The 26,620-nt window shown below is 37.6% G+C and overlaps 2 protein-coding genes across 13 annotated transcripts in view; one reads left to right on the top strand and one right to left on the bottom strand.

The window, feature by feature from the left end:
- The window catches only part of LOC105463701 (mediator complex subunit 12L), a 338,063-nt gene that overhangs the window by 221,193 nt on the left and 90,250 nt on the right, over positions 1-26,620 (bottom strand). For 9 of the 12 annotated variants that reach the window (XM_071091103.1, XM_071091100.1, XM_071091102.1 and 6 more), the window contains 5 exons: positions 19,575-19,706; positions 16,673-16,799; positions 14,213-14,427; positions 12,486-12,590; positions 11,473-11,649 (listed from right to left, as the gene is read on the bottom strand). In XM_071091103.1, coding sequence (XP_070947204.1) covers positions 11,473-11,649; positions 12,486-12,590; positions 14,213-14,427; positions 16,673-16,799; positions 19,575-19,706 — 756 coding nt within the window. The remainder of the gene's footprint in view (positions 1-11,472; positions 11,650-12,485; positions 12,591-14,212; positions 14,428-16,672; positions 16,800-19,574; positions 19,707-26,620) is intronic. The other 3 variants (XM_024787306.2, XM_071091104.1, XM_071091105.1) reach the window with 2 other exon arrangements.
- On the top strand, positions 1,995-9,413 carry LOC105463700 (G protein-coupled receptor 171). Its single transcript, XM_011710924.3, has 2 exons — positions 1,995-2,107; positions 5,799-9,413. The coding sequence occupies exon 2, from the start codon at positions 5,831-5,833 to the stop codon at positions 6,788-6,790; it is 960 nt and encodes a 319-aa protein (XP_011709226.1). The 5' UTR covers positions 1,995-2,107; positions 5,799-5,830; the 3' UTR covers positions 6,791-9,413.

Raw genomic sequence — 26,620 nt, 5'->3', positions numbered from 1 at the left:
ACATGCAACTTCCTGGAACACTAAATACAGTCACAAACACTTGTCCTCAATGAAACAGATAGAAAAAGTGGCTTCTAGAAAATCAAATGAAACTCGTATAAAAAAATGAAAAATACACGTATTTCCACTGTGAATAAACTTCCACACAAAGCCAGGTTGCCCAAGCTCATTCTCAAGAGGAGGAATATGATTCATCTCTCCATTAAAAGATTAATTCTCACTATTCTAAAAATTAAATATAACTCTGAGAACAAGGGCACTTTAGTGCTTTCACATTTGGCAATCCAGACACAGAAACTGTGGCCTGAGTAGATTTTTAAGTACAATTGTTTGTACTTTTCAATTTTGTCTACAACTTTAAAGTGAACCAGGGAAGTAAACATATAAAGAGACCTACCTAAAAGAAGCAAAACAGAAACTCTGTAAAAAATCTTTCAGCCCAGTTTTTCTCCATGCCATGGTAAAATCATTCACCACTGTTTGCAGTCAAGTGCACCCATCTCTAAATTCTCTCCCTTTCACCCCCTCTACCCTCCAGTGAATGTAAGCCCTGATCACTTCTCACTTGTCTGCAAATTTGTCTTTTCTACAAGTATGTTCTTCAGTGAGTCCTGTACAACACTGAAGCATACATATCTTAAAAGAAAGATCCTTTCCTAGCACTATGATGATGAAGTTCACAGTGGTTCTTAACATAAAATGTTTGAGAAACATTTGCTTTTTCCCTCCTACTTTATAATTTATGGTCCTCACTGGCAAAAATAATAATTATATGAATTTGGGGGGATGTCAGAATACCTGAAACGTGACCAATATCATCATAAGCATCTTTACATTTTTTTCAAAAGTCTCCGTAGACTTTCCCTAAATTCTCCCTAGCTAGATACTTCTCATTTCATCTTTTGAGAGATTTTTCTTTTTAAAAACTAATACCAAGGGATTAATTTTAGATCCTGGAAAGTTATCTTCTTTTTTCTTATCTAGAAAACGGACCAAGTATTATTAAAAGAAACCAAAGCACCTACCAAGCCAACAAAGCATTAGAAGAAACCAGACCCTAACTAACCAGGCAATGGCTTTGCATTTACACATCAACTTCGAACCAGAAAATGTAAAACTCTTGAAAATATGTTTGTTAGGTTCCCCACTGTGCTAGCCTTCTTTCAAACATTCAACAAACACTTGTTCAGCCACAGACACAATGAACATTTAACCAAACAACTTAAATACACACTGTAGGGTTCCTTTACACACAATCTATTAATTACTAAATACTATTTCAATCCATTAAGCTGTTTGAGTCAAATAGACAAATACTAACTACAAGCCTAATCTCATAAATTGAAAATATATACAATATATTCTTCAATGAAAAATTATAAACTACAAAATAGTAGGAATAACATTTAAGTGGAAATAATCATAGAAAAAATTTAAAACTTATGTACCAAAAATATTAACAGTAATTATCTTTCTGCATGTTCCTTTTTTATTTCTATTTCCAGATTTTTCTATAATGAACACAAAATAACATAAATAAAACATACATTAGCAGACTCTGTAAAATACATTTTTGTTTACTTTTTTTTAATAATAGGTGTCTCAGCAGGTATTAAACAGCGCAACTATTTTTTCAATTTTAACTTTGAAATGCTGTGTTACTATGTATACTGAAGAAATAATTGCATAAACACCTTATATCTTTAATTATTAATCCCCATCAAGGCATAAAGAGTGATATTCTTTGAAATCATTATGACACAGAACACATCTTGGATACTTTAAAAAAAGGTTAGGTACTAAAATAGACAAATGAAGATCTTTTCTCTAAAAAATATGACAAGTAAATTGCTTAAGAAAGCATACATGAAATTGTATATATTTAAAAAACTTCTTTAGGAAAACTTCATAAAGTTAAACTACTTGCAAACCACAGTTTCATCTACGTCAATATGCAACATTTTAAAACCACACAAAAAGGAAAGGAAATTTTTAGTAAAGCCAGCAGCCTGCAATGGGGCTGCTACTGCTGCGGCTAACCAAACAGCTCCTGCTTCTCTGAAGACTTGCAGCAAGGCCTGCTGAGGCTCACGGAAGATAGCCCCAGGTATGTCTTTTTAAACACTTAATATACTCAAATGCTTTTCCATGGAAAACAAAATTGTGATTTTCAGTATTTAAGGCTTATAAGTAGAAAAAGCCAAGCTGTATAAGAAAGCATCAATTTTTAGGACCTCTAAATAGGTCCTAGCTGTGAATGACACTATAATTTTCTTGTATCTGATGAACCCATTCATCTGTCTCCAAAAGACAGGATAACTGACACCAGACTGAATACCTGAGCGAGCATAACTATTCAGTAACTCAGTGTTATAACTGAGTGGATAGAGGCCATGTTGTAGATCTTCACAACGGGAACAACAGGCTTTAAGATGACTTTCCTCTACAAACATTACAATAGGTGATTTCAAGAAAATTCCACTGCAACTCCCATAGAAAATCTAATAAACTTTTATTTTGTTTTTCTTTTGTTTTGTTTTTGAGGAGTCTCGCATTTTCATCCAGGCTGGAGAGCAGTGGTATGATCTCGGCTCACTGCAACCTCCACATACTGGGTTCAAGCGATTCTCCCGCCTCAGCCTCCTGAGTAGCTGGATTACAGGTCCCCGCCACCGCCTGTAATGGTGGTGGCTAATTTTTGTATTTTTAGTAGAAACAGGGTTTCACCATGTTGACCAGGCTGGTCTCGAATTCCTGACCTCAAGTGATCCACCCACCTCGGCCCCCCAAAGTGCTGGGATTACAGGCATGAGCCACTGTGCCCAGCCAGTTTATTTATTTTCTAAGCAATGGGCACTCTATCCAAACTACAGAGACAGTTAAAATCTTGTATTGTTGTTGTTGGACTACCTCTGAGTATCTCACATTTTCACTGGTAAGTAACTGTCTGGTAAAATATTTAATAAGCACTTAATTCTCAAACTTGTGACATAGAACACAGGATGTTATTATACAATAGTTTAACCTCTAATTTACATAAGCAAAAATTTTAAATAAACAGATTTGTTTTTCACTGCAATTTAGAAAAAAGTTCATAAACACAAATGTGAGAAATGTGAGATGTTCCATGATTCTTGAGAATTATTGAATGATTAGTTATTCATTTCAAATAAATTATTCATGTACGGTGAATACGTATAGTCAGTTCTAGTTACAGAGAAAATTAATAAAAAGAAATTACTCTAATTCTTCTCTTTACCATATAAGTCTCATTGACACAATAATCTTATTTTATAGTTGTGTAAGCAATGGAGCACTTAAAGAAACACATTATGTTACTATTATTATGTAATATTTGAAATAAAAGTGCATAAGCCAAAATCCTAAGGCCTTAGAAAGTAACAATAAGCAAAGATGTGACACAATATCAATGCACACAAATACTAATTTTTCACATAAAGAAGAAAAGTATGTTCAAAATTCCAAGGTGCAAATAAATGGTAACTATCAAAATTCATGGTCGCCAAGGACATCAGTAAAGCCTGGAGTAGCTTTCAGATGTGAGAAGCTTCCTGAAGGCTCTGGAATAAGCAGGATTCAGGAATAGTAAGGATAAAGACAGAGAGCTTAGACGATCACCAGTAAGAGCAGATCCTAGTCCTGCTTGAACATGCTGTGAAAACTTGAGGAACACACCAGTGCCAGCCCTCAATCTCCTCAACTGACTTGGGGATTAGACTACAGGCTATCAATAAAGTTTCCATCCATCCTTAAAATCCTATGACTCCAAAATTTCTATCACATGCAAAAGTATAAAGGCAGGAAGGAACTGTACACAGAACAGTAGAGACCCCACCAATCCCAATCTTAATCTGGGATTAAGAGATAGTAGACATGGTAGAGAGAAACTAGGTTATGGAAGCTTTGAGAGCAAAGTTGGTTTAAACTTATTGGATAGGGCCTAGGTTTTGTTTTTAAATGTGCGTGTGTGTGTGTGTGTGTGTGTGTGTGTGTGTGTGTACGGTGTGCATGTGCGTGGCTGTATGCCTAAAACATCAAAATACATGAAAAGCCTGAACTTATTTTCTTAGTATTTTGGTAAAAAGTTAAAAATGAATAGTTTATTTCAGCTTTATTACATAAAAATTGTTTAGAACATAGCTCCTGCCCACACAGTAAGCCCTTAGTAAAGCCTGGCAGATATAATAATCATCATCATCATTACTATCATCATCTTACTATTGTTATTGAGGCAGTGTTTTGGGGTGGTTTTGAATGTGATTCTGAGATCAGACTGACTGAGTTGGAATCCTGGCTTTGTATCTTACCAGTTACGTAACCTCGGGTAAGTAACCCCATTATGCCTCAGTTTCCTCATCTATAAAGCAGGGACAATAACAACACCTAGCTTATGGAAATGATAAGAAGTTAAATAAGTACATGTAAAGTATTTGGCATAATGCCAGACACAAACCAACTGCTTAATTATTTTCATCAAGTTTGGTAAAGAATTACATTATTCATGGACTCTAACATGCTAACTCAGGTAGGGAAAGAGAAAGGGCATGTAGCCTTTAAGCAGCACTTGAATTTAGAAAGCTTTGTGTACATCTGCCTTATTCATCTGTTTGCATACATTGTTTCATTACAAATGCACACAAAGGATCATTAACTAATTGGGGAAATTAAAATTTAGAAAGACGTCAGAAGTTTTATTCTCTTATTAAAGGGCGCTTACAGAGTAGCTGATCTGGCCTTCTATGTTGGTCACTATAACTTACTATTTGCTACTTTTAAAAAGGTTATATTATAGCATAAAATTTTTTCTTGCTAAAATACAAAAATAATCTTGAGGTCTTTAAAACAAAAGAACATTGTTTAATATGCAAAAGGAGGACCCACACCAACAGGCAGCACCAGAAAGGTTACTAATGTACCCTTAGCTCTAAGCATGTGAGTTTGAATAGACCAGGTCAAAGGGAGCCCTATCAGTTTAACTAAACCCACTCAATGTTCCAGATTTGGGAGGGACATGACAAGACTTCACTGTCATTATTAGTGGCGATCACAGTAGTTCTAAGGGTATGTCTTATGCTTCTGGGCTTTTAACTGCTTCAAAACCCACAATGAAAGAAAAAAAAAAAAAAACTCAAGTGTTGAAGTCACATGTTTTGATACTAATATAAATAAACCTTTCTCCAAGGATTTTGTAATGAATGAACTTACAAACTTACATCCATGTTCTGGTAACTGTGGTTTTGTGTGTGTGTGTTTTTTGTTTTTTGTTTTTTTTTTGAGACAGAGTCTCACGACCAGGCTGGAGACAATTTTCCATCAACTCCTTACTTCCCCGGTCAGCTTGTGTTCTCCAAGCCTTAGGAGCTACATGAATCTATGGAAAACAAAAAACAAAACAAGAAAAAAAGCCTCTTCAGGCCCAACCACAACCCTAGTTTCCTCTCTCTACTTCTCAGAATCTCAGTTCACTTATCTCCTCTGCAAACTAACTTCCAACCCAACTGGTAACAAGAACTACCGGAATGGAAAAACCTGAGGTTGAAAATATCCCTACCAAAAGCAAACCTGCATGGGATTTCCTGAAAGTCACAAAATCAGACAATGGAAAACCCAGGCATCTTCACAATCTAGTATGTTCTCACCAGGCCACATGGTCTGGCAAGTTCACCACTAAAATTCTAAAAACTAGAAATACAATGGCATTATGAAGACAAATGTCTTTTAAAGAAAATAGCTGCTAATTTTAATTACTAACCTCCCTTTCCTTGTTTATTTTACAGAGTCTTAGAAGTCATCCTTACTTTCCCTCAAGATGACAAACAGTTCGTTCTTTTGCCCAGTTTATAAAGATCTGGAGCCATTCACATATTTTTTTTATTTAGTTTTCCTTGTTGGAATTATTGGAAGTTGTTTTGCAACCTGGGCTTTTATACAGAAGAATACGAATCACAGGTGTGTGAGCATCTACTTAATTAATTTGCTTACAGCTGATTTCCTGCTTACTCTGGCATTACCGGTGAAAATTGTTGTTGACTTGGGTGTGGCACCTTGGAAACTGAAGATATTCCACTGCCAAGTAACAGCCTGCCTCATCTATATCAATATGTACTTATCAATTATCTTCTTAGCATTTGTCAGCATTGATCGCTGTCTTCAGTTGACACACAGCTGCAAGATCTACCGAATACAAGAACCTGGATTTGCCAAAATGATATCAACGGTTGTGTGGCTAATGGTCCTTCTTATAATGGTGCCAAATATGATGATTCCCATCAAAGACATCAAGGAAAAGTCAAATGTGGGTTGTATGGAGTTTAAAAAGGAATTTGGAAGAAATTGGCATTTGCTGACAAATTTCATATGTGTAGCAATATTTTTAAATTTCTCAGCCATCATTTTAATATCCAATTGCCTTGTAATTCGACAGCTCTACAGAAACAAAGATAATGAAAATTATCCAAATGTGAAAAAGGCTCTCATCAACATACTTTTAGTGACCACGGGCTACATCATATGCTTTGTTCCTTACCACATTGTCCGAATCCCATACACCCTCAGCCAGACAGAAGTCATAACTGATTGCTCAACCAGGATTTCACTCTTCAAAGCCAAAGAGGCTACACTGCTCCTGGCTGTGTCGAACCTGTGCTTTGATCCTATCCTGTACTATCACCTCTCAAAAGCATTTCGCTCAAAGGTCACTGAGACTTTTGCCTCACCTAAAGAGACCAAGGCTCAGAAAGAAAACTTAAGATGTGAAAATAATGCATAAAAGACAGCATTTTTTGTGCTACCAATTCTGCCTTACTGGACCGTAAAATTAAATACAGCTTGGAAAGAGGGGGAGAAAAAAAAAGTAAGAAAAAATACAATTAGCTAGCAAATATGGATAGGTTTACTTAGAAATCCTGTTTCTAAATGCAAGTCAAGCTTTATTGTTAGACTTGTTGCTACTCATTAACCCAAATATTTGTACAAAAAACTAAAGAGTCTCATTGAACGAATGTAAAATCCTGCAATATCCTTGAAATCCAAAAGAGGCCCATGACATAGACCCAAAGGTATTCATGAGTTATTCATTTAAATGCCTGGAACTGACTTCTTGATAAAAATATAAAAAATAATTTCCATGTAAGTTACCAGAAAGCCCACCAGCAACTTAATTTTAAAGCCTTTCAGATTACTTTAAAAAATGCAGCTTACATAAAACTACTTATGCCTATTTTATTTCTAATCCATCACTTCAAAAGATGGTAGTCTTTCAGCTCATTACTCCTTCATTTTTTAATGTCTCATTTTTTTCTAACACAATCAAAAACTTTTATTTATAAAAAGTCTTGAAAAATATAGACAATCTTTAATGTATTATTTGTACTTATATTCTATCTATAGGTTACAATAAAGGCTTCCTGATGTTAGTAATAATAAATTTAGTGACTTCTCATTTCTATTTTGAATAATACGAAACAGAGACCCTAGAATATTTCAGAGGGAGTTAAGTTATACTAATTACTGAAACTAGTGTTTTTGGAACTAGAAAATCACATCGATAGCACATCAATGGTAAAACAGCACCAGTCAGATGGTCTTTACAAAACAGATACACTGACTTCACATAGCAAGGCCATGTTAGGAATGTAGCATGGGCTGAGCTACTTAGCGCTGCCCAGGTCCAGAAAGATGAGCCTGACTCCATGTAGGGCCCCAGTTTAAAGTACAGGTGACTCCAGCCGGGTGTGGTGGCTCACACACTTTGGGAGGCTGAGGCGGGCGGATCACTTGAGGTCAAGGGTTAGAGATTAGCCTGGCCAACATGGTGAAACCCCGTCTCTACTAAAAATACAAAATTTAGCCTTGCGTGATAGTGCATGCCTGTAATCCCAGCTACTTGGGAGGCTGAGGCAGGAGAATCACTTAAACCTGGGAGACAGAGGTTGCATTGAGCTAAGATTGCCCCACTGCACTCCAGCCTGGGCAAAAAGAGTGAGACTCCGTCTCAAAAATCAATCAATCAATCAATCAATCAATCAATCAATAACGATAAAGTATAAGGTGACTCCAGCTCTCAGAGTCACAACTCTGATCAAATTCTCTCCACTGCTGGTGATGCAGAAAGAATACACAGCATTAAATAAAAGACTTGTTAGGAAAAAGAATATTGGAAAAATTTAGATAACCATACATGATGACTTTGTGTTTTTTATTTCATTAGTAAAATAAGCCCATATAAAAACAGCTGGTAAATCCATTTGCATTAGCTGCAATGATTAAAAAATGGTGTTCCTGGAAGCTAGGAAAACGAGTTTGATTCCAAACTCATTTTTGCATTTCACAAATTATTTTCTAAAGCTTGAAAATCCTATCTACAATTCCATAAATATATTCTGACTCTGAAGTGAATAATAAATGAGAAAATACATAAAGTGCCTATTATAAAACATACAACAAGATAATGCTATACAATTCTAGCTAGCTAATGGTAATGACAGAAACTCCAGCAGCCTTACACATCTGACACAGTGTAAATGACTTACCTCAGCTGCAGGCTGATAGAATGCCTATCCACTAGAACCTGTGTTTGCTGGTAGTCTAGGAAACATGGTTCACTAATGGGCAGATCAAGTATTATTCACAGAATAGCATCATGAAACTACTTTATTTTTCTGAATCTTTGGTCAAGCCTCCTTTAATCCTCTTCTCCTTGGTCTTCACTTAGTAGGGCCCCATATGAGATACGGGGAGATAGAAAACACTTTTCTTAACTATGTTTTTATAGTTTCCTTACATGCATGAGAAGCTAGTCAGATTTTCTCTCTTCATTAAGGGAAAAATAACAGACAGTAGCATTCCTAATGTCAGTGTTATATTAGCATATCCTTTGGCTTCTTCTGAATTGCACTCATGGTAACAGGGAGTTTAGGGCAACCGGTGGTGGAAAGCTATTAAAAAATGTATCCTACAATATCAGTTGTCTAGCAGTTCTTTCACAAATTGTTATAGTTAAATTATCTCATGATTCATTATGACACATGGTCACTGAAAATCATTTAAGCTCTTTCTTCCAAGGAAGCAGAATGTTAAATGCAGGGAAAGGCTGTAAAACCAAGGTCACGGGAACAACAGAATAAAGAAGCTGAGGCTTAGGGTCCTGCTCTGACACCCAGACACCTGGGAGAGAGACCTGCAAAGCTCCATTTACCCAAGAAAGGAACACATAGCCCTCAACCATTCAACCAGTTTCAACCCTTTTCAACATTTTGCCGTCTTTGCTTAATTTATCATCCCCCCCTTTATTCTTTCTTTTAAATAAATTTTTATTTCCAATTTACAGAGAAGTTGCAAAATAGTACACAGAGTTCCATACCCATTCAGCCAGTTTCCTCTAATGTAAATGACTTAAGAGAACCACAGTACATTTGTTGAAACTAAGAAGTTAACATTGGTATATTACTATTAAATAAACTCTGGATGTTAATATCGTCTCCCTTTTTTACCCTGAATATTTTAAAAACAAATCCCAGACATGATAGTTCATCTATAAATTCTTTAGGATACATCTCTAAAATATAAGGCTACCTTTTCTGCTCCCCTAAATAAACTGTGAGGTTATTCCATTATAATGTAAATGAATAATGTCTATAGGTAACAGTTGAAAATTATAGATATTATTCAGGCAGTGATAAATGACATCCCTGGACATAGAAAAATTAACAAAACACGGATTGTTAATTGTAATAAGGAAAAAAATATGGGTTTGATCATTTGACAAGTTTTGAAATGGCCCTGGACATAGAAAAATTACAAAAAAAGAGACTTTTAATGGTAATAAGAAAAAAATATATGGGTTTGGTAATTTTGAAAGTCATTTCAGGAGATATTCCAAAATACCAAAATAAATAAATAAACAAACAAACAAACAGAATACTTAGTTTTGCAGATCAAAACTCCTAGAAGATACCCAGGAAATAATATAATACACCTACATTTACTTTTGTTTGTTTGTTTTGAGACAGAGTCTCGATCTGTTGCCCAGATTGGAGTGCAGGGGTGATCTCGGCTCACTGCAAGGTCCGCCTCCCGGGTTCACGCCATTCTCCTGCCTCAGCCTCCTGAGTAGCTGGGACTACAGGCACCCACCACCACGCCTGGCTAATGTTTTGTATTTTTAGCAGATACAGGGTTTCACCATGTTAGCCAAAATGGTCTCGATCTCCTGACCTCGTAATCTGCCCACCTCGGCCTCCCAAAGTGTTGGGATTATAGGCGTGAGCCGCGCTCCTGACCCAATTATGCTTTTTATATGCAAAAGTAATACTCAATGAAAAAAAATGACTCACTGAAATTGCACTTAAAATAAAAATCCAGAAAAAAAGTTAGTGAACCCAAGAATAAACTTTTTTCAAATGTTGACCCAATTTTTATTTCTAATATTAAGAAACCAATTTTGTTACCCTTTAGAATAAAGCACATCACTTTGCTAAGACTCAAACGGTAAACTTCCTGCCAAGCATTTCCCATTTGCTATACAATTCTTAAATTCAACCAGTCCAAATCCGAGCCTATCTTGTACAAGCCTCTATGAAGTCTTACCCAATTTTTCAACTAAAATGCTCTAGTTCTCTCCAATACTCATTCTTTGAGAGTGGAAGGTGCCCAGAAATATCAACTGGCTCACCTTCCAGTGAGAATTTGAGTTTTTACTCAATTATTGCACATATTTGAGAGCTTGCCATTTATAGTTGTTTGTCTCCCATTTTTCCTATGCCTCACAATTCTTACTGACTAGAATTACCTACCGTAATACAGTGTACATAAAAGTTACTCAGTAAATTTTCTTTCAAATTAAAACACATTTAGGCCTGGCACAGTGGCTCACACCTGTAATCCCAGAACTCTGAGAGGCCGAGGCGGGCGGATCACCTGAGGTCAGGAGTTTGAGACCAGCCTGCCCAAAATGGTGAAACCCTGTCTCTACTAAAAATACAAAACATTAGCCAGGCATGGTGGTGGGTGCCTGTAATTCCAGCTACTAGGGAGGCTGAAGCAGGGGAATCACTTGAACCTGGGAGGCAGAGATTGTGGTGAGCCAAGATCGCATCACTGTACTCCAGCCTGGGCAACAGAAGCAGAACTCCGTCCCAAAAAAAAAGGAAAGAAAAAAAAAACACATTTAGACATCACCTCCAGTGACTCAAATGCTCTTTAACAAAAGGATACTAATATAGAAAATTTCATTTTCTAAATCTAATTAGCCACTAATATGACTACAAATTTGGACAACATCAGTACATAAGCTTAAGATCAGAATTAGAACAGAGGCAGGAGCAAATGCAAAAAATTCACCTGCTATCATTATGTATTAGTCAAGAAAATAGTTGAATAATCTGACATTCAACAGTTATTGATCTTATAATAAAATAATCAGGGTGTAGATTAACTGAAGCAATGACTTACCAGAGGTATAGGAAAATGTGTTGCATACTGTAAGTGGCGAAGGAGGTCGTAATTAGATGGAAAAATTAATTCCCTTGGCTTTTCCCTCTTCACCAACTTCTCACAATTAACTGACATTCTTCTGCCCAAAGAAGTGTTGGCATTCTCACAGGACTCTCCAGGCATAGGAGAAAAAATCTAAGTCATGTAAAACAAATGTTGGAGATTGTAAATGAAAGCAAGCAAAACCAAACCACAATGCTACATACCAAAACACACATATAAGACACTTATACACCTTTTCCTACTTCACCACTGAGCAAAAAATATGAAGAAATTTTGTTAATTTCCACAAAATTCATATTCAGATCAGTACGAATCTGTGATCAACCCCTCCATTTTGTAGATGAGAAAATAACAACCACACACATAAGAAATGTGTCTACACTACCTGGAAAGCTAAAGATAAAAGCAGAATTATGGGTAAGCGTTTTCCTCATAGGGCTACATTTCCTACAGAAACATATACATAATAATAAACTAGTAAGACTAATGAATAATAGACATAAAGATTTTGGTCTGTACTCCAAACAGTATTTTTTTAAAGTTATATATTGTGATTCATGAGGAAGAACACATTATAATTATACTGAAATAAAGTAGAAGGATGTATAATAAGCCCAAAGCCACCAAAGCTATTATATAGAAGCTGAAGATACACATAGCAAATCAACATGGACTGTCATGGTGAAACTACATTCACACATTAATGAGATGATGATGACCTCAAAATGAACAAAAGAGTCAGACAGCCAACTAGGAGGACAGGAGTGTTAGAATTCACAGAGTAGGCCATGCAACCAAAACTGAGGATGACCCAATTGTGTCAGATGATAATTGTACCAAAGGAGGAATATGGTAAGATTACATAACACAAATGCACAAGTCATTCTGAGAAACAGAAGGATCGAGACAGGCTGGGATGGGGGTGGGTTAATTCTTAACCGTCAATAAGAATCAAAGATTGAACCTACTGGAAATTCCGAACCAAAGTCAGTTTTAAAGTCACTCTTGTCTACTTCATCAAAAATGTTAGTGGTTCCTGAGTCAATGCCCATATGCGCCATAATACTCTGTTCCTGATAATCGCCAGAGAAAGAAAGTAACATAGTAAGTTTTGGAGTTCATCAAGAAACTGAAGCTAAAACATGACAGTGGGATTTTTAACCATCTCTGTCTTTTGTTCCCCATATTGTTTTCTTCCCCGCAAACTCAAGGAAGCTTTGAGACATGCCTTGCTTTGAACAGTCACATTCTTTTCCCTCATGATGAGAAAATTTAACTTCCATGATATTTTAAGAGAAGAGCACACAAACATCCTGATTAAAAACAAGTGTTCATAATTTCCTTCCTTGGGCTATTTCCCATCACATACTTTAACCAACTCTTCTTATTAAGAAAAATATAAGACTATATCTGAGATACAAGACACTTTAATATCTATAGAATAGAAAAGAAAAAGCAGGAGGATAGAAAACATGTAAACAGGTCAAAGAACTTCAGTTTTTAGCCATGTAATTTCTACTGTCAATAAGGTAAGAAAAGTGTTGAAATATTTTTAAGCCGACACCATTTTGAAAATAAATCTTAACAGTATGAACTATGAATCCATGTTTGCAATTCTACTACCAGGTTCTTAATTATAAGTATAGCTACTGTTTTTCTTAAAAATAATGGTATATTGCCTATACTGTCAGGGTTGTTTTTTTTGTTTTTTTTTTTTTTTGGAGACAGTTTTGCTCTTGTTGCCCAGGCTGGAGTGTAATGGCGCAATCTCAGCTCACTTCAACCTCCGCCTCCCAGATTCAAGCAGTTCTCCTGCCTCAGCCTCCCGAGTAGCTGGGACTACAGGCACACGCCACCATGCCCGGCTAATTTTGTATTTTTGGTACAGACAGGGTTTCTCCATGTTGGTCAGGTTGGTCTCAAACTCCTGACCTCAGGTGATATGCCCGCCTCAGTCTCCCAAAGTGCTGGGATTATAAGCATGAGCCACCATGCCTGGCCTAAACTGCCAGTTTTTAAGCAATTGTCACAAGTTCTCGTCATTTTCTACAACTTCCCATCACCACCTCCATCTTTTTTGCCTTGAAACTTTCAGTAAGTATCTGGAACAATATCCAAAATATCCAATATACCAGAATTTGGCAGAAAATTATAAAGTCACGCTCATAGCATAAAATAATTTGTTGAAAAGGTCACTTCTATAACATTTGAGAAATAGAGATTAAATTTTTAATTAAGTGAAATGAAAATATGTGTTGTGACTAACACAGAATTTCCCATTATGAATAAAAGAGTGATATAAGTAATGAATGCTACATTAGGGAAAAGATGATTCTTAGAATGAAAACTCAGCTGACACTTAAAGGTCAAAACAAGTCCAGTTTTGAGATACGATGTTAAAGAAAAACTAGAGATTAGAAACATCTAGAACTGAAAGTACGTAATTTCAATCCTATGAAAAATCCCGTCAAATATTTTCATTCCAGTTTTATAGCATCCAAAGGGAAATTCTGGAAGACATAAGAAGCTACAGTGTAAATATCTTTCCCGCTTGAGATGTAGAGATAAATAACCACTGGGGCAAAAGAATACAACAAAAAGCCATCACTCTTCTACTACTATGTGACCCATCTGAATGTGATTCCCAGTAGAGTTTAGTTTTTGGGAAAGCGGGGCATCGTATCCAGGGCCGTACCTCCATTTTTACATCATGGTCCTTTGAATAGTGTTCGTCTGCATTTTCCCCTGCTGGTGACCGCGGTCGGGTTGAGGCAGTGACTGACAGATCTCCTCGAGATATGAGGGTACACATGTATGCGTCATGGGAGAAGACGTCATGGCGGATGAACTCGCAGAAGAGCAGCACCAGGTTCACAAATTCCACCTTTTCACATTCACTGTTTGGGTCCGCTATAGAGAAACAAATTCAATCAAGAATTCCTTGACTAGGTGACAGAAAAATAACTAATTACTAAGGTTTAATATTTTCATTACTTTTCACAATCAATCTTTTTGGGAAAAAAAAGATCTATTGGAAGATTTACTGAGGCACTAGAATTTTGGGCAGAACTGACAGGCAGGTTTTGATTGTCCCACTATAATTGAAAAACATCCAGTATGGTAAACGTGATTACTAGTTTAAAGATAGTAGCCCTGGCCAGGTGCGGTGGCTCACGCCTGCAATCCCAGCACTTTGGGAGGCCAAGGTAGACAGATCACCTGAGGTCAGGAGTTCGAGACCAGCCTGGCCAACATGGTGAAACCCCGTCTCTACCAAAAATACAAAAATTGGCAGGGCACGGTGGCGGATGCCTGTAAGCCCAGCTACTTGGGAGGCTGAGGCAGGAGAATTGCTTAAACCCAGGAGGCGGAGGTTGCAGTGAGCCAAGATCACGCCACTGTACTCCAGCCTAGGTGACAAGAGCGAAACTCCGTATCAAAAAAAAAAAAGAAAGTAGTCCTTAATAGCCATTCAAGTATTAACGTAAACAAGCAAAATTTCAGGATCAGAAAAAAAGACACGAGGACTAGACTGCTGTCCTCTGGTTTTACTAATAGAACAGTTCATGATGGCTTTTTCTAGCTTGAGTGTGTGCAGTTGTGAGAATATGGGTGCACATTTTCAAAGGAAATTTTACAACTGAACCACAATTTAAATGGTGTTTGAAAAAATGTAAGCAGGATCCACTGAAAAGAAAAAGGAACAACTGAATAAAAAGAACACAAAGATGGAGCTCGGCAGATTATTTTTATTCATAACTAGCCTATTTAACTCACATTATGACTTTCAATACTGTCACTGCACTCTAAAGTTTTGTGTCTATACCTTTAAGATAAGATTCAAAATTTTTAAGACTAACCTGCAAAGCTCAATCCTTGCAACCATCACATTCACAAACACCAATAGGAGACACATTTATCCAAGGAAGCTTAAGCTCAGTTCCCTAAACCTTGAGCCTAAATGTTTCCTCTTGCTCCCTACCAAACTCAGTGATGAGCAGCCTCTCTCAGAGAACAGACCAGCTTTTTCTGACAGACAGTAAATGAGATGAACTAGCAAAGGCACAGGAGTAAGGAGTTTTTCCTAAAGAGAGAACAATAATGGGGAAGAAATGAGGCAAGCAAAGGGCAAATGTCTGTCTCCCCCAGGATACAAGGTAAGTTAGAACTGCTAACTTCATGCCTGACAATATACTTTCTGCTATCAGGGATCTCTTCTGTCCTTTCACTTTTCTGCTTCCTTTTCCAAGAATTACTCCTCCCTATATTCCAACCACTAGATTAGCTCCAGCGCTTGCTCTCCTTCTAGCCTAGAAGCCACCAAATAACTGAGAGCCACTTGTCTCAAAGAACCTCACCTGCAGGTCTCACTCAACCCAATATGAGGCCCCTCCTCAGAGGACTCAAAAGGGTACTGTTTGTTGTTGCTTTACCTCTTTCTTCACAAGCAACTTCCTCCTCCCCAACCTTTTTCTCCCCTTTCTATTGCTTTTTACTTTTTGCCATTTTTCTGTTGTCTATCTTAAGATCCTCCCTGCTGCATTTTGTCATATGAAAAATCTCAGAATAATATCAAGGCTATGAGCTTCATAGTTCACACAGTATTTCAAGTGTTCACCACAGTCTGAACCCACCGGGTGGCTGCTTCAGAAACCCTGAACTCCTCACTAAAAAGGCAGAAAAAGAGCTTGAGATGACATAAACATCCCAGAGAGTGTAGCGAAGCAGCCAGGCATCTATAAATTACTTCCTTGTACCATGTCTCTGGCTATAGAGTACTGTTGCTTGATTCCCCCCACCACCATATTTAAGAGCAGGAACTAGAAAATCAGAAATTTAGAAAACTACTAAAAAAGAGAAACTTCCAAATCACAATCAATATACAGACAAATGTCACAGGACCTTACTTCCTTACATGAAAGAGTGAAGTGACTTTTAAAAATTATTTTAAAGTCTTTGAAGCTTGGCTGATTTTAAAATTGCCTAAAAGTCTCCATTAAAAAACATGCCACAAAATTTTGCTCAGTAAAACATACATTATATTCAGTGCCAAGAATATTAAATAAGATCCAAATTTTTAAAAAAGGAGTCAGCTTTAAACAAAAAAATCAATCCCTTATTTAAGATCTAGAGGCAAAGAGCTTTCTGTACTTACACAAAGAGGGGGCCTGTGTATCTAAAAACCTTAACAGCACATTCTGGAAAACAGGCAAACTGGATCCAGCAAGAGAGGACGAAGAAATAGACTCCTTCTCATCTAAGACTTCTGATTCACCACATCTCTACAGATTAAAAATAAATAAGCAAAGTTAATTACAGAAGTATAGTCATAATGGATCATGAATTTGTTAATTTGTTACTAACATTTAAGTGCTCAGGTAAAACATGTAAAATTAATTGATATGTCTGTACCTATTTAAGGGACCATGCATCTCAGATGAATATAATTTCTAAAAGTTGGAAAAAACTACCCCAGAACGACTCAAATGATTTCAAAAAACACCCCTGAAAAACATTATTCATGTGAATTATAAACTCTGCACAGTATTCTATGAGTGCCCACTAAATATGGTACAACAAACTATTCATTATCCCTACGCAAAATTGCTAAAAATAATTTCAGGTTGTCTTCATTTTTAAATAGTTCATGTTTAACTGTATTCTCTCTGAAAAATATTGGGGCATATATTATTGAATTGTTTTTGTCAGAAGGGTTTACTTATTAGTGTGTTTGGAGAAACATGGTATCAAATGAGAACGCTAACATAATTCCCCTAAGAATATTCTTTCACTTATTCATCACATTCCACCAATAAGATCTCTCAGAGCCTTTGGGAATGTGCACAGTTCATGAAATACCTCTATGGAAGTTACTTAACTTCTATTTTCTTAAAGACAAAATTTACACAAGACCAGAACCTTGTTTTCTATTCTTTGTTATATTCCTTTGATAATTCCCATTTTCATTACTCTTTAATATCAAGAATATTAATTATGTTAAGAATATCATATTTTTCCAATCTCTCTCTCTTTGTGAAGGTCAAATTTTAAAGATGGTGATGTTTAACAAAAAATCAATTATTTTAAATATCCCTGAAATAATACACTTTTAGATATAGATACACTTAGGCTATTAAAATTACAGGGTAATCTATATGTGAACCTCTTCTGAAAGTGGAATGTGTATGTTTGTATGTCTGGAATAGAGGCAGGAGAAAAGTGGTGTAAAAAAAACACAATACAGAAGGAGCAATGAAATGTTTGAGAAATTTCATTTTAGCTGCTGAAGTTTATGGACTGCAATTCACCACAGAATAGTCCAACTATTCATAATGTATGGAAGAAAAGCAATGAAAGGCTTTTCCTAATTTGTACACTGTACGATGGGTCATTTAGCTTACACCTGAACATCAGTATCTTCAAGTCCCAGTTTCAACAATATGATCTTCTGTTTTTGGTGAATACAACTTTCCTAACAGGAAGAAAAAAATGTCTACAAAATGTTCTTCCTATTTCATTTTTACTAGCTTCACAAGAAGGAGGTGTATTATCAGCAACACAGAGAGCCAGCTAAGGCTCATCCAGTCAAGGAACAAACATCTTCTGAGCATCTACTATGCAAGGAGCACTATTCTGTGCCAAGGACCCAACACTGAACAAGATGAGTGAGCTTTCTCCTGTCCAGCTCACCTTCTAGAGGGGGAAGCTAGGTATGAAACAATAAGCAGATTAACTAGATGAATGTGCACTGCAACAAGGAAAGTACAACAGTGACGTGAGAAAGAGTGCTTGAGGGGTAGACGCTGTTAACCCTGTTCACGTAGTGATGGAAGATCTTCCCAGGTGACACATGTTCAGCTAGGAATGCTGGAAAGGAAGGAACACTTCTTCAAACGGGAATGCCAGGAAGAGGCTGGCCATGCAGACGTGGGAACAGAGTCTGCCACCTAGAAGGAACAACAAGAGCAGAGGCCTCAAGGTGACACAGTGTGTTTTCCGTATTGAAGGGGTAGAAGTACCAAGGTGAATGGAGCTGTGACCCCGGGGAGAAGGGCACAAGATGAGGTGGAAAAGGCAGTTGAGGTGGCTCAGGAGATGCCACAAAGGCCAGTCAGGAGACACAGAGAGTATTAGTAAGGGGACATTGTAATCTATTTACATTTTGAAAACATTGGCAGTTGCTGTGTAGAGGAAATAGAGAGATGAGGTAAGATGCCTCAAAGTTGCCAGGTGACAGATGACAAGGACCTGGTCAGATGATATACACACATTCCCCATAGCCATCCCTGCTAACAGTCACAGGCAGAAAAGAAGGCCTGCTTAGAAAATTCCCCGCAATAAAAGCAATGTTGACGAACTTAGTTTTGCTTTCTCCCTTATAATTTACTTTCAAGGCTGTAATTGCTCTCTCTGGGACCAGAATATAATCTCAAAAGCAAAACAAATTGGTACTTATAATATCATAATCATAACTGCCTCAAGAAAGTATATCCAAATCCACTAAAATATGTAGTTGTAAATTTCATAAAAGTTGGTATGTCTTATACACATTTGCACATGTATATTGCACATGTGTATGTATGCTGTGTATACGCATATTTCAACATAGCAAAGAAACTTCTTTGTTCTAAATCAGATGCTAAAATTTTATAATTTTATCTTTGATTTACTTTTGTAGAGAGAGAGTCTCACTCTATCAACCAGACTAGAGTACAGTGGCACCATCATTGCTCACTGCAGCCTCAAACTCCTGGGCTCAAGAGATTTTCCTGCCTTCTCCTCCCAAACCACTGGGATTATAACAGGTGTAAGCCACTGTGCCCAGGCTAAAGTTTTATTTTAAAAGACACCATTTTTAAATTAGTTCAGAATATAAATGGCTGCATCAATTTAGAGAGATTCTACTATGAGAACCTTCCTTATGTGAATTTTTACATCCTCCCTTTTTTCCTCAAGAGCAAAAGAATAACATAATGAGGGTATGAGAAAATGATCTTCCCCAGAACAGTATTTTTTACATTAGCGCATTCAACAAGCAGAAAGAAAATGGAACCTACCTCTGCCTCAATTTCTGCTTGCCTCTTCTCCAGGAGTTTTGCCACGGCCATGGCCCTGTGCTTGCCAGACCGTTTGCAGCTCACAGCCCATTCACATAACAGCGTCACCACAGCTTCATCGTTGGGCGCAACCTAATGACCAACAGAGAGGGGTACCAGCCACATCAAATGAAACATTCACCCAGCAGGAGTCAGGAAGCAAGCAAGGGAATATCTAATGCTTTAAAGCTTTCTTCCATGTTTTATTATATAGCTTTAGAAAGGGCTTCCAAATCATTTTTAATTGAAATACAAAGAATAAACCTATACAAGGAAAGAAATCACTTACACTGAATCTGTGACAATTCCAAAAGAATCAGAGCTTCCCTGTGGATGCCTGCACTTACACAGGGACATAACCTAGCCCCAACTACTCTCTAGAACTCAAATTTCAAAACCAAACAGTAAGGGAAAAAACCACCACTGATTGCCAAGAACAGCTGTCACAAAGTCAAAGTACATCACTCTACTGTTGGCACCCTCAGACCCCCCACTCACTCAATGCCTCAATTCAATAAATAATTCCAACAAGCCAGGTTATCCAGTGACCCACTCCAATACAAAATTAGAAGGAACAAACTAGAGGGGAGGCTGGAACGCTGGTAAAACACTCATCCCAATGGAAAGAACACAAAAAATGACAGCCCAGCACCAAAAAGAACCAACAATTAAGAGCAGACACAGTCAACCACGGACAGCAACCAGGTCTAGGTAGGGCTCAGCATGGCGACCAGAACTGTCAGCCACAATTCCCATGGCCTAGAAATAGGCACTAGCGACTGAGGGTGAGAGGATGTTGAGGACCCAAGTGACGTGAGTCGCGGGATGGGGGTGCAGGGAGTGGTAAGCAGGGAGATGGTACTTGTGTACGATCTGTCCTTTCCTTTTAGAGGATCCACGCTGACCAACAGGACACAAACTACAAGCTTTTAATACGTCCCCGTGGGTATAAACATTATGCCAGAAAAACTAGATAATCACAGCATTTGCACTACAGGCTATGTGGGAAGTTAATACTTTAGAATCCATAAACTCAATTAAGATTACGATATGGCTATGAGCACACTCCACAGAAGAACATACATACATGCATGAACTTAGCACATTTCGGAAGGTTTGTGCAGTCTGAAAAGCCATCCAAGAATCCCAGAATAAGTATCCCTGATCAGCTTTAGACGCTAGCAAACAATTCACATCATGAAATGAGTTTATTCCAAGATTTTTATTCATCGTACCCTAAGAGTTACCTGAGGCAGATACCTCAAAGGGAGCTCTGTTTTCCTAATTTAAAACAAGTGAAAGAAATGTTTGAACATAACATTTCAAACAGAAAGTAAACTGGGAGGATTTTCTGCCCAGATTCACTCTAACCTACATAAAGATAAAAGTATAAAAGTCAATCCGGTGAAGGACCACATGTTTATAGGTTTAGAACATTAAAAATAACAAAAAGAGTTACCCTAAAAATATGCTTTCAGTTTTTATTAATCTAAGCAGTAATATGCATCATATCCACATTTACAAAGATTTTTTCTACTGCATCTTCAAGATTACGTTAAAATGTGCTACAAAAAAAGAAACAGGTGATTTTAAAATTTAAAAACTTCTTTTCCCACTAAAGATTTTATGTGAGATTTAATATCTATGTGAAATTAGTGAGACATATAGAGGAACTGTATGTGATCGGTAATGTCTCAACAACTAGGTGGGAGAACAGATTTCTTCAGATCTACTGAATGAACTACAACAAAAGAGAAGTCAAAACAAATCACATTACCACATCCCCTTTAAAACCAAAACAACAGCCAGTGTGCCCACATCATCTCTGAGAAAACAATCACAAACTCATCACACATGACACTCCGAAGATCAATAAGCTGAGCACAGTGTACACACAGCATACGTGATTCTGAAAAGGCAGGAGAAAGACAAATCTGATCTGGGCACCCATAATGTGCATGAGCGTTACGTGCTGTTAGGGATAGGAAGGCACATTTTCTTGCTCAAGAAGCTTACACTCCTCAAGAGATAAGAACCAAACAGCGAACACAGAGCAGAGTAAGAGGCTCTATACACTGCACATCAACAGGGACAACCCAGGGAAGGTTTTATGAGAGGCAGGTTTTATGAGAAGGTTCAACTTCACATAGTCACACTGTTAACCACAGTTTTATCCAGAGAGAGGACTAGAGGATATTTTTATTTTCTGCTTTTATCATGCAAAAGAAAAACACTGTTTCTATTTTGGGGGAAAAAAATGTAAATCGGCCTTGGAGGAAAAATGTAAGATTTTTGATAAATAGAAAAAAAAGGTAAAGGACAGAAAAGACCTATCTAAACATAATGGAAATCATATGCCCTCCTGCAGCCTTGGGGTATAACCTCCACTTACACGACTATGTGCCAGGCACTGTGTTCTGCCCTATTTATATATATGATCTCATTTTACCCTTACAGAAACCTGAAAGTAGTTACCCCAACTGTGATGAGAGGCAAGCTAAACCCATGCCTCCAACCCCAAACTCACCCCTCGGCTACTAAAACTCATCCACTTCCTGGGCACCTCCACCTGCTGACCACAATCACCTGACCCCAAACTAAGCTCATCCTACCCCTAAAATACATTTCTTGTCCTGTGTACTTTCTCTTAGAAAATGGCATCACCATTCAGGTCAGAAAGCTGAGAGTTCTTCTCTCTCCTCAGCCACATTCTAGCTACACTCCAGTTTGAGCCCCTCAGACACGCTATGCCCACCTCCACCTCGGGCCTCAGTGTTGGCAGCCCTTTCCCTCCAGTGCATTCCTTAACCCCAAGTTACACAGAGCAGCCCCTTCTTTGCCCTAAAATCTGGAGGATTCAGGCAGACCAGAGGCACCCTGGCCACCCTTGCAAACATCACGCTATTTCGTTTGCTTAGCAGTGAATGCTGCTATCTGAAAATGTTTTCTTCACTTATTTACAATTTTACTGTCTGCATTCTCTCACTAGTAAACAAGGATTTTAAGTGGGAACATCATGAACAAAGCCACTCAGCAGGCCCACTTACAGAAATCCTATGAATGACAAAAAAACTCATTCTAATTTAGGGCAAATATTGGGTTTATCTTATGGCATACATCCAACAGCAGTCCGAATGAATTTTAAAAAGTAAAATAAGGCAGCACTGTTATAACACCTAGAGCATTCACAATCATTTTCAATCAGCTTGCTCTAATCTCTAAATTATGCTCCTGGAGATGCAAAGAAAATAAGCAGAGACATTTTCTCTCTCCTAATTCATATAGTCTTCACTCCTTTAGGTGTCTTGTCATCTCAAGCAACTTTAACTTACTTCATTCAAAAAAAAATCATTTAGCTAAATTAAAATGTTATTTTTACATTTTCATGTCTTTATTCCACTGAGTTATTATTGCAAGGTCATAAAATAAGCAAAATTATTCCTTTAAGACTACCAGAAAAGGTTATTACAAATGATAGTCCGGGCACGGTAGTTCATGCCTACAATCCCAGCAGATCACCTGAGGAGGCAGATCACCTGAGGTTAGGAGTTCAAGACCAGCCTGACCACCTGACCACCATGGTGAAACCCCATCTCTACTAAAAACACAAAAATTAGCCAGGTATGGTGGCGCATGCCTGTAGTCCCAGCTACTCAGGAATCTGAGGCAGGAGAATCACTTGAACCCAGGAAGCAGAGGCTGCAGTGAGCCAAGATGATGCCTCTGCACTCGAGCCTAGGCAACAGAGTGAGACTCCATCTTAAAAAAAAAAGACAATGAGCTAGGTACAGTGGCATGCACCTGTAGTCCCAGCTACTGGGGAAGCTAAGGCAGGAGGATTACTTGAGCCCAGGAGTTTGAGGTTAGCCTGGGCAACATAGCCAGACCCTGTGTCTTAAAAGAAAAAAAAAATGGAAAGAAAGACGTGGCAATTATTTCTACATTTATATAAATGCACTAATGATGAGCTGAAATTACAACTACCAATTTTTATTTTTAAAGAATATATTTCGCCGGGCGCGGTGGCTCAAGCCTGTAATCCCAGCACTTTGGGAGGCCGAGGCGGGTGGATCACAAGGTCAGGAGATCGAGACCACAGTGAAACCCCGTCTCTACTAAAAATACAAAAAATTAGCCGGGCGCGGTGGCGGGCGCCTGTAGTCCTAGCTACTCAGGAGGCTGAGGCAGGAGAATGGCGTGAACGCAGGAGGTGGAGCTTGCAGTGAGCCGAGATCGCGCCACTGCACTCCAGCCTGGGCAACAGCGTGAGACTCCGTCTCAAAAAAAAAAAAAAAAAAAAAAGAATATATTTCACTTTTATATTTCTAAACATGCTTGAGATAAAATACCCACCAATGTGACTTTCATTTTACTTATACTTTTGCATGTATTCCAAATTTTAAATGAACATATTTATTTTTAATACCAAAGAAATAAAATACATATTTAAAAAATATCTATAACATAATATCCTTAGATGCTGATTCCAAATACGAAATTAGCCTAGGAGTTTGACAAATCTCCAAATGGCTTTAAAAAAGGATTGCCAACAAACTTAACCACCGAGAAAATAGAAGTGTTTTTTTTTTAACCTTTTAAAAGTAAAATCACTTAAGAATTTAAAATCATTTAGGAAAGAATTTTTTTAATAATCATAAAAAATGACTTGCAAAGAAAACAATTTACTAGAAAAACTGGTCAATTCTTTGGAAGAAGAATAGGGTAGTTGCTTACATGTTAAACAATGTAGTGAAATAAAGCAAACACTGTCTGTATCTATGTGTATACTGTGCACTGAAGAAAATTAAATTTACAAAATGTCCACTGGAATTCCAAGTCTGTGCAGAAGAGTTGGGTCCTTGATAATTTCCTAAAATAGATTCATAAAAATCCAATGAATATGGAAAGGTACACTTGTCTCTCAATGATTTGACTCATCCAATTTAAGTAACAGACATGTCTTCACCTAGAGACGCATAGAAAAGAACACATAAAGAAAAGAGTTCTTTTGAACACATCCAGATGTCACCACTGGGGTTTGGGGTAATGTGCTAGAAAACAACTTCCAAGAAGGAGTCAACTCACTTCCAAAGGTACCCATTAATGTGCTTTCTTTTTAAGTACCCTTAATATGGTGGGCACTGAGGAAACCAAAATGTTAAAGATCTTGTCCCTATCCTCAATATGCTCACCTTCTAGAGAGAAAAGTCTAAAAGACAAGTAATCATAAAGAAACAAGACATATCTAGAGTGGAGGAAGAAGTAAGTCTAGCCTTCCACCCCTTCGATATCTCCTGGGAGGGGAGCATACATCTGCCCCAACTTACTGACATCTGAGGTCTCAACCTGAAGAAATTCCTGCGGGCTACCTGCGGCAGTTGTAGTCCCAGTTTCGGATTTTCAGAAATTAAGTGAATTAGGAAACCCAGAAATTAAAGCCTTGAGGAAAATGCTGCTGGAAAGACTGAGCTTTTAAAAAATATAAAATTTCAGCGCAAAAATTTTCTTGTCCTTTTATCAATTATGCCTATAAAAAGTTATGCATTTCAAAATCTTATATTTAACCAATAAACATTTTCCAATACTAGTTACCAAGAATGCAATGTCCACTATTTGTTAAATATTATAAAACCTGTCAAGTGATGCCATCCTTGCCTTAGGATATTTAGAGTGGTGGGAATAAAAGAATAGACAGGTTCTGTGCCTACTTTAAAAGAAATGATATTATCAAAGAAGTTTTACAATGACTTATACTAACTTCTCAGAGAGAACGTCTTCAGCAATGGAACTATGAAAATTTTTGGTTTGTTTTTATTTCCATTTTTTCTGCAGGCAAATGGGCCATATTTCCATGTCTGATTATAGACATACAGATAAGAAGGGCAGATGGGAGAGGCTTGCAATGGAACACAGGAAAGGGAAGGTCAATGGTGCACAGCCAGCAGTAAATCCCAAGTCCTATCCAAGAGGGGTCGTTCTCAGCCCTCAGACAGTGTCTCTCACCATGCTTTCCTTCTTCCCCTTCAAGGGGTAATTACAGTACCCCATCCTCTCAGCTTTATTGTTTTACTCTGCATTTGGAGCTGTGAGAGGCAGTTTAAATTTCAGGCAATTCTTTGGACGTAAGAAAAAAAAAATTCACTCCATCAGGTACTCATTAGGTGCCATGTGCTGTAAAACATTTCAGATGCCAAAGGTCTACACCAGCCCTGACCAAATAAAGTATATGTTTCTCTTATGATTAAATCCCCCGCTTTTTCTTCGGTCTCGCTCTGTCACCCAGGCTGGAGTACAGTGGTGCAATCTCAGTTCACTGCAACCTCTGCCTCCTGGGTTCAAGCGATTCTCCTGCCTCAGCCTCCCAAGTAGCTGGGGTTACCAGCGGGTGCCACCTCGCCTGGCTAATTTTTGTACTTTCAGTAGAGATGGGGTTTCACCATGTTGGCCAGACTGGTCTAGATCTCCCGACCTCAGGTGGTCTGCTCACCTCAGCCTCCCAAAGTGCTGGGATTACAAGCATGAGCCACCACGCCCAGCCAAAAACTCATTTTTTAGAATAGGTTTTCTGAAGTATTTATGGCTTATTCTAGTCATGGACTAAAGTCATAGGATTTATAGCAGACCATAGCAGACACAATAAAAATAAAAAATTGAAAGTCTTAATGTTACATGTAAATCTTTTCAGTTGCTTCTAATGAAAATTTAACATAAAATAACTTGCAGATTAAGTTACGGGTTTAATCATGCTGAAAATCAATAATGATGACAGACTACCAAATTTACAGGTAGTAGTAATAAAGATAATTAACATGTACTGAGTGCCTACCCAATTTACAGTCAGACATCGCAATAAATGTGTTTCAGGAATTATTTCTTTCAATCTTCACAACCTATAAGTTGGTTATATTATCCTCAGTTTACAAATTAGGAAACTCCAAGGCAAAGAGATGGCAAACAACTTTTCCAAGGTCACTCAGCTAAGTAATGGAGCTCTAGCCACAACGTAA

Source organism: Macaca nemestrina, chromosome 2 (genome assembly GCF_043159975.1).
Source record: "Macaca nemestrina isolate mMacNem1 chromosome 2, mMacNem.hap1, whole genome shotgun sequence".
In the NCBI taxonomy this organism is placed as follows: Eukaryota; Metazoa; Chordata; class Mammalia; order Primates; family Cercopithecidae; genus Macaca; species Macaca nemestrina.
This window is presented reverse-complemented; position numbering and strand designations above follow the sequence as displayed.